Source organism: Camarhynchus parvulus, chromosome 14 (genome assembly GCF_901933205.1).
Source record: "Camarhynchus parvulus chromosome 14, STF_HiC, whole genome shotgun sequence".
Taxonomy (NCBI): domain Eukaryota; kingdom Metazoa; phylum Chordata; class Aves; order Passeriformes; family Thraupidae; genus Camarhynchus; species Camarhynchus parvulus.
The window spans coordinates 4,424,450-4,439,076 of NC_044584.1; the positions used below are offsets into that span (position 1 = coordinate 4,424,450).

A 14,627-nucleotide genomic window follows, 5' to 3' on the forward strand; every position below is an offset into this window, starting at 1 on the left:
TGTCTGTGAAAGATTTATGCGAGTGCTGACAGAGCGTATCAAAACTGCAAACTGTTCCAGATGTTACAAAAACCCCCCACCTTTCACTTAGAAAAAGGTTTGCTCTGATTTACAAGAACTGGCATGGGAGCGGTCGGGAGTCGCGATGCCCGAGGCAGGGAAGGCAGATGGTGGGAGCTGGGCTGACCCTATGGACAATGCATTGGGAAAAGAGGTCTAGAAGCAGATTTTTCCACACTGATCAAATATATCCATGTCTTGAACAAAAGGCTCCTCTAAGACAAGCTCACACTCATCGCAAGCTTCAGCACAACGCTTTAAGCGATCAACCATGCTTAGCATTCCACAGCAACGCTTTGGGACTAGCTGGGCCACGGGGATCTCAGCGTCCCGCTGCGAAAATTACAGAGACCGTAGCAGTTTGGTATATTTCTGTTTAAAAACTCTATTAGTCACCACCAACTATAGTTCCTAGAAGTATCACTGACCGGTAACTGGCACCCCGGACACTCCGGCTAGGGAAGCCAAGCTAGCGAGTGGCACGGACACGGAGAGGCTCCGGGGAGAAGCGGCCGGCGGGAGGGGACGTGTGTCTGCACTGCTAATCCCGGAAGACTAGTGTCCTATGTACAGGGCCACCTGGCGTGGGACAGCGAGGACAGGGCTGCGCCGCGACTACACGTTAATGACAAACTCGGGGTTGGTGTAGGAGAAGCCAGCAAACTCGTTCTGGTCCAAGTTCATGATGAAGAGTTTGTCCGTGGGCGTCAGCTCCACCGGCTGCCGGGTGAACTCTTTGTCGAAGTTGGAAGTGTCGCGTTTGTCCTTCTGTTAAATGGAAAGCACAGAGTTAATCTGGGGAAGGAGCGAGCCACCAGAGGTGACAGCACCACCAGAGGTGACAGCACCACCAGAGGTGACAGCACCGGCTCCTCGGGGAGCTGTCCCTGGGATGCCACGCTGTCCCCAGGGAGGTGTGCTGTCCCCGAGGGAGCTGCACGGTCCCAGCGCTCCACACTCCACGCCGCTTTCTCAAGCTGCCCCTGAGCAGGAGCTCACAGCCCTGTAGAACAGAAGCAGCCCCGCACCAGCAGCAGGAAGAGGAGAAAACCAGTTTAACACGCCCGAAACACACGAGCAGGACACAGAGGGACAGGTGAAGGGAGCATCCCTCCTGTCCTTTGCTGCGGGAGAGAGAGAGAGAGCATGGAGCAGGTCTCAGCATGCAGAATCCCCACTGCAACCAGAGCTCGGCACTGCACAGGAGGAAGGAGCCTGGAGGAAGCAACATGCCTCGAAATGGCAGCAACAGTCACTACCATGTCAAAATTTGCACAAAATAATCAGCTGCAAGAGCTCTTTCTGCTTTAAGCTTGATTTTTGAATGATGCCGTGATATGGTGTTAAGCAACACTGGTTCATCGATGGAGGATGTGATTTGCTCCAGGGTTGTACAGAGAGAAAACACACAGCACTTCAAAACCTCTGAGAAGGAAAATTCCACATATGCAACATTTTCTCCTTGCAATTGCTTAAGGAGAACAACTTTACAGCTACACCCAAGCCAAAAAAGGGAAAAAAAGGACGTTAGTGTCAGGATTAGCACTGGGAACCTGCTATCAGCACTGCGGAGCCAGCGCCGGGAGCGCGTGGGCTGCTCTTCTAAACCCTGCAGATCACAGAGCGCCCGCCTCGGGGCTGTCCTGCTGTGGGAGGTGACACAGCCACGGCTGGAGGGTGACTGAGCCCTGAAGGTACAGCACAGGCACCCCAGTGACCAGTGGTGGAGGGACACTGGCAGCCAGGAATTGGCTCTGCTCTGCCTCGTTATTAAAGCCACCGGGGACAAAAGGCTTCTCCAGCCCTTCTTCCACGTCCCTATACAGGACAGACCCCAGCTCCCTGCTGGGGGTGACCTTCCCCTGCTGTGACACAGGTAGGATCCTGCCAGCCTTGCAGAAACGATTTGTTCTCCATTTTTCCCAGACTTTGCCTCTGAAGTGTGGCCCCACCATGCCAGGTCCTCGCTGGGCTCTGCTGCACCAGGATTTCCAACCCTGGATTAGTCTGCCAGTTTGGACCTAGGAAAGTAACTGTGGGGGGCCTGCAGGCCCTGCACCCCATCCCACCCCCATGGCTGAGCTCCCACTGCTGAGCTGGGGAAGGACCTGCAGGACAGATGCTGTGTCCTGCTGGGGCATCTTCATGCCTTGAAGGAGCACGGCCAGGACACAGAGCCAGGTTTTCCTGTCAGTCTGGAGAGGCCAGAGGCACCACACTGCAGCTGCAGCCGGATTGAGGCCTGGGAGATGAGCCAGCAGTGCATCAGGACCTCAGGGATGCTTGCAGATTCCACTTGCCCCAGCAGACATCCCATCAGGATGGCTTTAGCCTTGGGCAGGAAGATCAGGAAAAGCCAAGGATGATGGAGCAGAGACGAGGCGGGAAGAAAACAGGTCTGGATGGAGCTCAAGGAGCCGAGAGAGGAGAAGCAGAAGAGGCAGGAGAGGAGGCAGGCTGTGGCTGTGCTGTCAGGCTGTGAGCACAGGGAAATGTTCCACAGGGCACCAGTGTCTGTGGCTCCCAGCCGGGCCCTGGGCACCAGGGTCCCCCCAGGGCTCCTCTCTCCAGCACAGAGAAGGAAGGAGATGTGGATTTGGGGGCACAGAGCAGGAGCAGGGAGCAGACAGAGTGACACGGTCAACTTCAGGTGCAGAGTCCTGCAGGCAAAGGGTGAAGCAGTTGGAATGTGAGGACAAGCCCACCTCGATGGCAGCAGGGTGCCCCAGGGTGCTCCCTGGCCATGGCTCGGGGTCTCTCTGTGGAAAGTTGCCCAAGGCTCCTGGAGAGTTCTTAGATGACCACGTGGTTCCTGAAGTCCACATCCATCCAAACCAACGTGGGCCAGGACAGCACTGTCCTACCAAGCCAGGAGCTTCTCCTGAGCAGGAAAGCTTTGGGATGCTGCAAAGGGAATGACACATCCACATGTGACTGGTGCAGGTTGCCACCCCAGCCCTTGGGAGTGCTCAGCCTGGGAGACCTGGAGTGGGAAAAACCTCCTGCTGCTGCTTTTGGGCAGCAGAAAGCTCTGGGAGAGGCTGCAATGAGGCCGGGAGGGGGCTCAGGGCAGCCCACTCCCCTGCACTGCCCTGTCCAGCAGCCCCCACTCCTTGGGGCCTTGGCTGGAGGCTGAGCACGGCAAAGTGTGGGTTTGCTGGAATCTTACCTTGAATTCTGCCTGAACTGGTGGCAATTTGGCCTCTGTCAACATGATGAACAATCTCTCTGGGAGCAGGCAGGGAATGGCTGTGTGGGTCTCACGGAGAGAAGGGAGTGCAGGGGACAATCAGGGCTGACGGTGCCTCCAGCGATGGGCAGATTGACTCTGGCAGGTGGCGAGGAGCACAGTGAGGAGCACAGTGAGGAGCACAGTGGGGTGGCGTGGTGGTGGGACAGCGTGGCGGCGGCACGGTGTGGCGGTGGCACGGTGTGGCGGTGCCCAGGTAGGGCTGGCCTGGAGCAGCATTTCTGCCTGGCCCAGGGATGGGGATCCTCCCACGGAGCCCTCTCCCCGCAGCAGAGCTCCAGCAGCAGGTCCCCAAGCTCCCGCTGATGGTCAGGACCTCTTGGAACAACCTTGCAGCGTCCGGAACTTGGCAGCAGCGGGTTCCCAGAGGCAGCAGGGAGGTTAACAGCAGCCTGTAATCCCTCTTCAGCTGCAAGTGCCGATCGCTTCTAACGAGTGCTCCTGGGAGAGCGGGCAGGGATGGATGGATGGATGGATGGATGGATGGATGGATGGATGGATGGATGGATGGATGGATGGATGGATGGATGGATGGATGGATGGATGGATGGATGGATGGATGGATGGATGGATGGATGGAGGATGGATGATGGATGGATGGATGGGTCACGCCGGGCTCTGCAGCTCAGGGAGTGCAAGGCGATGCCGCAGCTCAGGGCAATGCCAGGGATGTGCTGTGCTGGCTCTGGACCGTCCTTCCTGCTGGTCCTCACCTCGAACTGTCCTTCCTGCTGTGTCCTCATCCAGGACCGTCCTTCCTGCCGCATCCTCACCTCCAGCTGTCCTTCCTGCCGTGTCCTCAGCCCGGACCGTTGTTCCTGCTCTCACCCACACACAGCAGCTCCTTCCCCAGCCGAGTGGAGCCCGGAGTGGTGGGCGCTGCGGCAGGAGGCTGCGGGCAGTCGCTCCCTCCCGGATGATGCTTCCAGTACATCCCACCTCAGAGTTTTGGGACAAACACAGGGATGAGCCAGCATCCCCCAGCAGCCAGGGCGGCTTCCAGCCCCGGCTGCCGGCAGGAATCAGCTCGCTGAACTGCAGAAACTCGTTATTGCCAAACACAGGCAGGTTTCTGGGGCGGGTTTTCTTACTTTTTATTTTATCATTGGTATCAGAAAAAATAAATTGGCACATTACAAATCAAGCAGATTGATACAGTGACAGCCCACGAACATCTGCAATAAAAGGGTACAAAGGGAAGCAGCGTGATTGTTGTCCTTTCAAGAGACACTCACCCTTCCTGAAATGTTCCCTTTGATGCCAGAAACAAAACTCAGGCCATTTCTAAGGATAGAAGTACCCGTTGAAAGAAGTTTTTTTACACCCTTCATATCAGAATTCACAATACTGGTCAGAGTTAAGTACCTCCCGTTTGGGTCAATACCATTTTTGACACATTTAAAGCACAGGTAACAAACTCCATCAATGGCTTTGGCATTTGAGAAGAAGAAAAAGCTTTGCTATGGAATGGATGTTGGTGGTGTTTACTAGGGTGACCAAGGATTCAAAGGCATCTCTTCCAAATTTCCCATTTACCACGGGATGTTTGCTTTGATTTTAAAAAATGCTACTTAGAAACTGCACAATCAGGAGAAATCTTTGCCAGCGGCAGCTCTGCCTTCCCAAATAACTTATCCCGCTGCTGGGGACCCAGCCAGCCCAAAGCGTCTGTGCAGGGAAGGGGAGCTGTGGTGGGGCTGGACACACAGCAGGACACAGCCAAAAGGGAGCCAGAACCAGCACCTTGGCTCTCCTGAGCTTTTGGGAGCAGAGAGACGCTCTGGGGAATGGTTTCATTAAAAACACTTACTTGCCACTAAGGCTAAGAAGGCTAAATATTAAATTTTCATGGTTATTTCAAAAATAAAGAGCAGGAATTAAAGCACATGATGAAGGGATTTTTCCCAGTTGTCACCATGTCTCCGTTTTCATTCTGTCACCCACTGAGCTGTTTGCATTTTCTCCAAACAAAATGTTACAAAAGCCCATTTGCAGCATTTCTTGCACATCACTCCCCTCCAGCGACACCCCGAATAACAGGAAGACACTTGAGACATGGTCACTCTAGTAAGGAACTAAAGCAAGCCCATGGATGCGAGTTCTGCAATGGAATGTGTCACCACAACGGCAGCTGGGACCCGATGACAGACGCAGGGATGACATCTGCACAGCAGCTTAGCTCTTGGCTTGAGGCTTAAAAAACTCTGAGTTAACAAAGGAAAATCCTTCGAATTCTGACTGGTCAATGTTCCCGACGACTTCCTGGTCGGGAGGAGTTAGCACGGGCGGGTGCCGGGTGAAAAACCGGTCGAAGTTTTCAGCATTGCGTCCGCACTACGGGAGGAGAGAAGAACGGAGGTGGGTGGGGCGGGAAGGTGGGATGGGCTGGCCCGCGGGAAAAGGTGCAGAGCACACCTGGTTAGTCACGGGGGCATGGCATGGCATGGCACAGCATGGCACGGCACGGCACGGCACGGCATGGCGCAGCCAGGGCCAGCAAACCCCGCCGTGCCACGGAATGCAGCAGGAATGAGATGGGCTGCGGTGGCTCACGGTGCTCCTGCCCACACACACCTGGCACCTGCTCACAGGGCAGTGCCCGCACGGGCACCCCCCCTTGCCAGGGGGTTTCCAGAGCAGGGGGTTCTCATAGAGGCTGGGCTGCTCAGAGGTTCCCCCCGCTCGAGGAGAGGAGAGAACCCGTCCCTGGCCAGGCTGGACAGGGCTGGGAGCAGCCTGGGACGATGGAGGGTGTCCCTGCCATGGCAGGGTGGCACTGGATGGAATTTAAGGTCCCTTCCAACCCAAACCAGGCTGGAACTCCATGGCTCTGATTCCCAGGGCTGTCCCTTCCCTACAGCCCAGTCAGACCACAATGGTCCACAGCCTCACGGTCCCCAGTGGTGCCAAAACCTCAAATTTGATTTAATTTCCTTAGCAATCAAACAAGGGTGCTGCAGCTTCCCAGGCTGCAAACCCCGATTTAAGGGAATAACAAGAGCAGCAGCAGCTGGGATCAGGTGATGCCAGGTCTCTGCACAGCCACAGACCAGGCTCCATCCCTGCCTGTCACCCCCATGTCACATGCCCAGGGCTGGCACAGGGCTGGCCACTGTCCCTGCTGTCACACACAGCTCGGGCAGCAGCTCCCAGTGCCCCTGTCCCCCTGCCCCAGGGAGAACACACGCTCCAAGCATTGCCACAATTTTTCCTGGGCATTTAACTTTCATTTGTTAAGTAAACAGATTTGCATTTTTAATAAACATCGGAGTAAATGTAATAAAATATTAATGACAAACACATGCAGAAGTCGATGTTTCCCAATTCCTTCCTCTGCTCAGAGCTTTCAGGGAAGCTGAGACATGAATATCCATCAGCCTCTGATGGGCTGCTCCTTTGGCAGCTCCTGAACGTCCTTTAGCACCAAGTGAGACCCTTGCTCTCCTCAGACCTCTAAACAAAGCTCAAGGGGCAATGGCTGAGTGGATTTAACTCCAGCTCCAGCCCCTCCAGCGTGGGCACCGTGGTACCCTTGCCTTGGCAACACCACATGTTCACATTTCTAATCTGGCTTGGTTGAGCTCCTGCTCGCCAAGGCCTGAGCTCAGCAGGGCTGGACCCAGCAGAGCCCAGTGCCCACCCAGAGCCCCCAGCCCCAGTGCCAGCCCCAGCAGAGCCCAGCGCCCACCCAGAGCCCCCAGCCCCAGTGCCAGCCCCAGCAGAGCCCAGCGCCCACCCAGAGCCCCCAGCCCCAGTGCCAGCCCCAGCAGAGCCCAGTGCCCACACAGGGCCCCCCAGAGCCCCCAGCCCCAGTGCCAGCCCCAGCAGAGCCCAGTGCAGACGGGCAGGGCAGCCCACGTGCCGTGTCTGACAGCCCTGCCTGCCTTGTGGCTACAGAGAAATCTGCTGCCTTAGGAAAAAAAAAAAAAATATAAAAAAACCAAACCAGCAACCCCCTCAGAAGGATTGGAAAATTAATCCTGATGAGAGGCTGCCAGTTATTGGAATAGGAAGCACAAGTATATTTCAATATGCAAGGATTTCTCACTATCACGCAATGAGGGAAGAATATGTGGATGGAAAATTTGAAAAGTTGCATCTATCCATGGTATTTCCTGCCCTGCTGTGCGGAATTTATGGGCTTTCTGCTTGGATGCAGATAAAATGGATGGGTAATTCCAATACCTTAAAGTTGAAAACTGCCTTTGAGTTTCTAGAGGGCACATCCAAGCCCGAGGCCTGGAGGAGGTGAGCTCCAGGCTCCAGGCTTGGGCCAGCCCTGGCTGAGGGGAGCAGGGAGGATCCTGCTGCTCAGTCTGCTGCTCCAGGCAGGAAAGGTCACTGTCTGCACGGGCACCTTCTCTACAGCCTCCCAAACCGAGCTCCTGCCCAGTGGACACAGACGCCATATGAAATTTTACATTTATCTAAAGCCATCTAGTGAAAAATTGTGCTCATTTTAGTGTGGCTTTAACGTACAGGCACCACTCCATCCTGCCTGGAGAAAGGGGGAGGGTGGGAATTTATCTTACATAAATCCCGGTGTGTCCTGCCCAATATTTATAGCCAGCACAGAATGGCTTTTCCTCCTGAGCTGCAGAAATAAACCTGTCAGCTCCAAAGATGGCCTTGTATTTAATCACCTCCCTGCTTGATTTCAAATAGAGACAAAAGGCACAATGAAATATTTGCCATTGATCCCTGGGATGCAGTCAAGGACCACCAGGAGCTGAGGCTGCTGCTGCCTCCCACCCTCGCTGCATGCCAAGGGGAGGGGTTGGACACCCTGGATTTCCCAGGGTTTGGTCCCAAATTGTGGCACAGCCACAGCCCCACCGGCCTTGCAGGGAGCTCCTGGGCAAGTCTGACCTTCCTGGGGCTGCTCTGGCTCCCTGCTGCACCCCGGGCAGGATCAGGGCTCCTCGGGCAGTCCCATTTAGGGGAATTGGGGTCACAGCACGACCTTGGGGCCACACTGGGGGTCCCTGTGCTGGTCAGCGGTGCTTTCACTGTGTCTGGCTCAGTCTGGGATGCTGCAGCTCATCCCTTTATCCCTGCTGCTCTCAAAGGGAGCATCCCCTGCAAGGCTCCTGGTGCAGGACCACCCCTCTGCCAGGGAAAAGCCAAATTTCTGCACTGGAAACAGAGGCTGGACAGTCTGGGAAATCCCAAAGTCTTTACAGGGTCTCCCAGAGCAAATCCTGACTGGATTACCTGAGGTGCTCAACCTCAGCACATCCACCTGCCCCATGGCAGCCCCTCAATCCTTAAATCCCATCTAATTAGGAAATCACTTCTGCAAACATCAGAACTCACCCTGCACAGCCTGAACTAAGGCTACAAAACCCCTGTGCACAGAACTGGTGTTTTCACACACCCAGGTCTGTGAGTGGCCTTTCAGTACTAATTAACTCCCAGCAGTTAGGGGGAAATTAATTTATGCAATTAAAAATTATTAGATTAAAAGCCATTTTTTTTAACCCCCCATGCTGTTGTGAATAATCCTGGGCTCTGCTGTGTGATTTCAGTGCTTTCAAAATGAGACTTTTCAAATCACTAGGCTTTATGTAAAGTAAAGGAGTAATTAGATACCAAAAACAATAATTATCTCAACGAGAGACAGGGAGAGCAGGGAAGTGTAAACACACTCCCAGGGTAACTGCAGACCCAGGAAAGGAATTGTTATGCACCAGCCAGAGCAGGGAGCAGCCAAGCAGAGCCCCACGTCAGAACCACCAAAGACAAGCCAGCCCCTGATCTGTCTTGTTCCTGACTCTGTGATAAAGGTTAATCAAGCACAAAGCAGCACAGGAGCTCCTGGGAACTGAGGAATTGGCTCTGAGCTCCGGCCAGGAGCCTCCATCCACTGCTGTCAGTGGGGAATGATGGAGCTTTGGGGAGGGCTGTGGCTCCCTCCCCAGCAGCAGTGATGGGCAGGCACTGAGAGCCCCCCAGGACCCCCTGAGCCCCCACCCCAAACTGCAGAGGGGCCCCAGGAGCACGGGGATGTGCCCAGAGGGTCTGTGGCTGCTGCTGCAGGGGCACAGGGGGCTCTGTGGGACCAGGAGGGGCTGGGGGGCTGAGCCCCCAGCTCACACCAAACAGGAACTCATGTGCCTCTGAGGAGCAAAACAAACCTGGACACAATCTGGATGGGGCTCTGCTCCCAGGGCTGAGCACGGGCTGCAGAAGGGCAAGGCTGGGGACAGGTGGGAGCTGACTCCCAGCCCTCATTTGCATCTTACTCCTTATTTTGAAGCTCTGGATACAGACAATTACTGCAGCCTGACCTTTACAGATGCTAACTATGAAAAAACAGAAGGAAAACAAAATACTCAAGCCAAGGAGAAGAGCCAGGCCAGCACCAGCCCTGTGTGCAGCAGCACTTGGCCCTGGTGTGGCCATCAGGGAATCACAGGTCACAAACACTGGGGCACACCCCCCTGTCACCCCAAACCCTCTGTGCAGTGCCCAAGCCCCACTGCCATCCCTGCTGCTCTGCCCTGTGCTGGCACCAAAGAAACAGCTTTTTCCAGCACTGCTGGAGAAATATCAGCTATCAGCAGGTACCTGAGTTGTCTTAATCCTCCCTAAATCCCACATCAGCTGCTGTTAATCTCCCTGTCCTATCAAACAGGGAATTTTCCGGGTGCCAGCCGCTGGGGGAAGCGACAGCCAGCGGCTTAGAGCCCCCCTCCCTCCCAGGGCTGGTGCCACAGGGATTTCTGGAGGAAGGAGACATTTAAAACAGGACAAAATTTGCACCGTTTAAAGCAGCAGAGCAGTGAGAAAAATGCTTTTGATGGAATTCATTGGTTTTTCAGTGTAAAGCACCAAACACCAACGCTGTGCCCCTGCCCGGGGCAGGCAGTGACACTGGGGACCTGCTCAGGAGGAGACAGATGGGAGGAGAGGACACAGCAGCAGCAGCTTCACTGGGAAATGGGCACAGAGGTGGGAGATGGCAGCAGCTGTGGATTCAGGAGACAGAGATTTCTGCAGAATGACCCCATGGTGCCCTTCAGTGAATCCAGGTGTGGAGCAGGATCCCTCCTCAGCTGGAGCTCAGGGATCCCCTCTTGTACCTCAGCATCCCTGGCACAGATCCCAGCCCCAGACAGTGAATCAGGGGGGCACAAACAGCCCCAAGCACTTCCACACTGCTGATAGCTGGATATCAAAGGTGCAGCTCTCCCAGTGATGCTGCTCCTGCAGGGTCCATGCCCTGGAGGTTCTCTCCCCTCCCAGGAAAGGCAGCAGGCACACCCAGACTCCTGTGCTGCCCACCCTGTGTGCCCCCACTGGCAGGCAGGAGGGAGAGCAGCACCTTCCCCTCTGAGGGGGCACAGCCCAGGCTGTGGGGGCAGCTCTCAGCCAAGGACAGCACCCATGAGCTCCCTGCAGAGGCACCACTGCCAGCACTGATCCTGGGGAAGAACATCTGCCTGAAATTCAAGCACCAGCCCCAAACACAGGCAGGGCTGGCAGCCCCGGCGAGAGGGGCAGCTCCCCAGGGCAGCGCCCCTGCCCCATCCCTGGGGCTCTGCAGGCCCTGCCCAGCCACCACAGGGGCGGCTCCACTCCAGCTGGGCCAGCCAGGAAAGGAGCTGTGGGAGGGAAAAACCTGCTGGAGCAGAGAGGCACAGAGAGAGAGCAGAGCTAAAGGCACCCAGCACCCTCCACCAAAGCAGCTCCCACTCCACGTTTGCCCTGAAAGCAGAGTTTTTCCAAGCACCAAAGGGGCCCCCAAAGGAGCAGGGTGTCTGCAAAGCAGGGGAAAAGCAGAGGTGCAGAAGGCTGTTATGGGCAGAGGGACAGGGAGGCTGCAGGTAAACACACAGAGCATGCCTGGACTCTGAGCTGGCCCGGGAGGATGGATTAAGGATGAATGTCCCCACACTGACCACAGACACCAGCCATGAGAGCAGATCCAGTGTGGATCCAGCTCTCTGTGGAACAGCAGAGCCCAGCTGGGGCACTGCAGCCAACAGCACCCGGGGGAGGCACGAGAACAGTCCAAGCCTTGAGGAGCTGGAGCACCCCAGAGACTCTGCTGAGACCCTGCCAGTCCCCAGTGACAGAGAGAAATGGAAATCCAGGGAGGGACATCCCTGCTCCTGCGTGTACACAAGGGCAGGGAGAGCACGGGGACAGCACGGGGCCATGCAGAGTTTGGGGACACAGAGCAGCACCATGGGCAGGGACACCACACTGGGGCTCAGGCTGCACCCCTGCACTGGTGGCACAGGGACAGATGTCACTGCAGACACAGCTGGACCAGGAGCACTCAAGCATTCCTGTCTGTTTTGACAAACAGCTTCCAATTGCTGCCTCCCCCTGGGTTTGCCCATTCCCCAGGCTGCACTCCCAGCTCATCTCAGCAGAGCCAGGCAGGGCTGAGGAGCAGCCAGGATCCCCCTGCAGAGCCAGGCTCCAGCCTCCTTCCACCCTGGAGAGAAGCTGTGGTGAAATCCAGCTCCACTGCCCAGCCAGGCACACTGAGCCCAGCTGGGTGTTGAAATGAAGTTGGGATCAAAGGAAAGAAAGACCTGAGAAAAAGGGAGGGAAAACCCAACAGACCTGGGACGACAAAACAGACAGGCTGCAACACCAAGGGCTCCAGGAACCGAAGGTGTGGAGCTCCCACCTCTGCAAGGCAGAGCTGGGACCTGGTGTCAGGGACTGCTCCTGGCCCAGCAGGGCTGTGGCACGCGCCAGGTGCCAGGGAACACACCTCCCAAGGGGACAGGGACCTGCAGGACCCAGCGAGGGTGGGAGAGGCCCTGGAGGCTCGCCAGCGGTGGGACAGGGGACACAGCAGTGGGACAGTGAGGGGACCCAGCAGTGGGACAGGGGACCCAGCACACTTACAGCCTTTGGCTTGAAGGGCGGCTGGATCTCCTTGCGCTCCAGCTTGTCCCAGTCGATGTAGCGGAAGAAGGCGTGCTCCTTGATGTCCCGCTCCCCCTCGGGGCCGCAGCCCAGGCGCTTGGCAGGGTGCTTGGTCATCAGCTGGGGACAGGAGGCAGCAAACAGTCACAGCCTGCCCCGCTGCCCCCCAGAATGTCCCCTCTGGGAGTCCCAGCTGGACACCCCGCATCAGTGTCCCACCTCCTCCAGGTGCGTGGGGGCTCCAAGGAGAGGAGGACACTGAGGAAGGAGCTGCAGTGACTCAGGGACAGGGAAGGCTGACAGTGCTTTATGAGAGCAGACTGTGCAGGTGGCAGGTACATGAGCACTGGCAGGATGGGCACATCCCCTTCCCGTCTGGGAATGGAACTGGTTTGCCAAGGAACATCCCCAGGGTGCTGGCAGGGCTCCCTCAGCACCTGCCTGCTGCAGGGGAGCTGCCCAGCGGTCCCTTTGCTTGGCACAGATTCTCAGCATCTGCAGAGTTAACTGCAAACCCCACTGCCCCTTTGAGATGGACAAGCTGCCCTCCAAAACTTCCATCAGCCCTGGGAGCAGAAGCCCCTCACCCCTGGAGCAGACACAAGGTGGATTTCTAATGAGAGACTCAGTTTGGAGGAAAAATAGCACAAACAGTCCATTAATGTTGTTTATCATCTAAACCTCTCCTCTTCACTGGCTCAATAAGGGAAAGGGGCCCCAGGAACTGCTCCAGGCAGTTGTACCACATTAATATCCTGGGGCAGGGTCTGAGCCCTGCTCAGAGATCAGATGGAGACGCCAGAGATTCACAAGACATTGATAAGGATGGAGAACATGAGCTTTGCACTCCCAACAAAAGCACTGCTTTATTAAAAGCAGGGCAGTTCACCCTGACGCCAGGGCTGCAGCAAGCCTGGCTCTGTGTCCCAGGGCTGGGGTCTGTGGGACCCCCAGGGGGGACAGGGGGTGCCAGTGCTCTGGCTGGGGAGCTGAGACACCTCCCACCACTCACGGTCACAGGTCAGCCCTGCCACCCCAGGGCACAAAACAAAGTGGCTCAGGAGAGCCCATCTTTACTGCAACAGGGCACTGAAAGCAAGGGAAACCCTGGGAAAAAACCCCAAGCCTAAAACCCTGAAGAGACAAAACCTCCAACAAATACAAGGAGAGAGCAGAGCCACCAACTGCTCTGTGAGCAAGCAGCTCTACATCCCTGGCTCCAGCTGGGACAGCATCTGCAGCTGGAGGAGTGATGGAGAGCAGCTTCACGAGGCAGCATCTCCCTGGAAAGCCCTTCCACAAGCAGCGAGGGCCTGGCAGGCTCTGCAGGCTGGGCAGTCCCTGCTCGGTGATTTCCAGCACCCACCCCGTGCCTGGTGCAGCAGCAAACACAGCCAGCCCCTGCCCTGCGCCCCAGCCCAGGACTGCTCAGCAGCACTGAGTGTCCCCCAGCCCCTGCCTGACCAGGAACACTCTGGATTTTCCCTCTACATCCCAAACAGCACCAGCAAGAGGATGGCAGATGCTGACAGCCTCGGTGGGAATGTCTCTCCATCTACCCAGTGGTTTCTGAATTAAGGATTTGATTTTCCTGCTGGCTGTGGCAGGGCAGCACCCCTTCCCCATGCTCCATTCCAGGTGGGAGCTCCTGCAGCAGCTTTTCCCCACGGGACAAGTGAATGTGCCTCTTTAACAGCAGCTCAGAATCCTGGCAACGCCAGGAAGAGGCTCTGAAATGCCGCAGTGGGAGCGAGAAGCGCAGGATGTGTCATTTGGAGATAGAAACACTATTTTGAGATACAGAACACTCAGATATTTTCAATATTAACTATTATAAGCAAACATTTCTTAAATTCCTACACAAACACTTATTTATAGCAGTGTGGCGCTGGGGGGTGAGATGAGGCTCAGTCCCAGGCCCACAGAACAACATCAGGACCCCGCCAGCCTTTATCCATCACATCCCAAATTAACTCGGGCTGCAATTAAGTCAGGCCTAGGCCCAGTCCACGGAGAGCCCAGCTTGTTATGCTGGGCAAGGCAGAGCTTCACTGCAAATTAAGAGGCAGGATAATGAAAATGCTGCCCTGACCTCATGGAGACACCAGCAGAGCCTCAGGTTGTCCTGAAGGGCAACTTATCACAGCTAAGTGGAAGGATGAAGGTTTTGTCTCTCATCTGAGGAAAACTGTTTGGGAATCACATCCATTTTCCCTGAGCATCAGTTCTCACTTCAGGCAAAGGCTCTCAGAGCTGCCCTGTCCTCACTGGTGGGGCACAGGGTGCGTGGTCAGGAGCCCTCCCTTCCCACCCTCCAGGCAGCACCCCAGTTCTCCCCTGCCCCCAGGCCAGCCCCAGTCCCAGCTGTATTTCTGCTCAGTGCAGGGGCACAGGGAGGATGCAGGTGTTATTTTAACCTGGGTTT

At 56.1% G+C, this 14,627-nt stretch overlaps 1 protein-coding gene across 2 annotated transcripts in view; it reads right to left on the reverse strand.

Moving 5' to 3' along the window:
* PRKCB (protein kinase C beta) overlaps positions 1 to 14,627 on the reverse strand; it is a 95,769-nt gene continuing 81,142 nt past the window's right edge. Inside the window, exons 16-17 of one of the 2 annotated variants that reach the window (XM_030958277.1) lie at positions 12,182 to 12,322; positions 1 to 828 (exon numbers count right to left, since the gene is read on the reverse strand). In XM_030958277.1, coding sequence (XP_030814137.1) covers positions 676 to 828; positions 12,182 to 12,322 — 294 coding nt within the window. In that variant the 3' untranslated portion in view covers positions 1 to 675. Of the gene's footprint in view, positions 829 to 4,014; positions 5,645 to 12,181; positions 12,323 to 14,627 lie in introns of those variants that run through there. The other variant, XM_030958276.1, reaches the window with a different exon arrangement.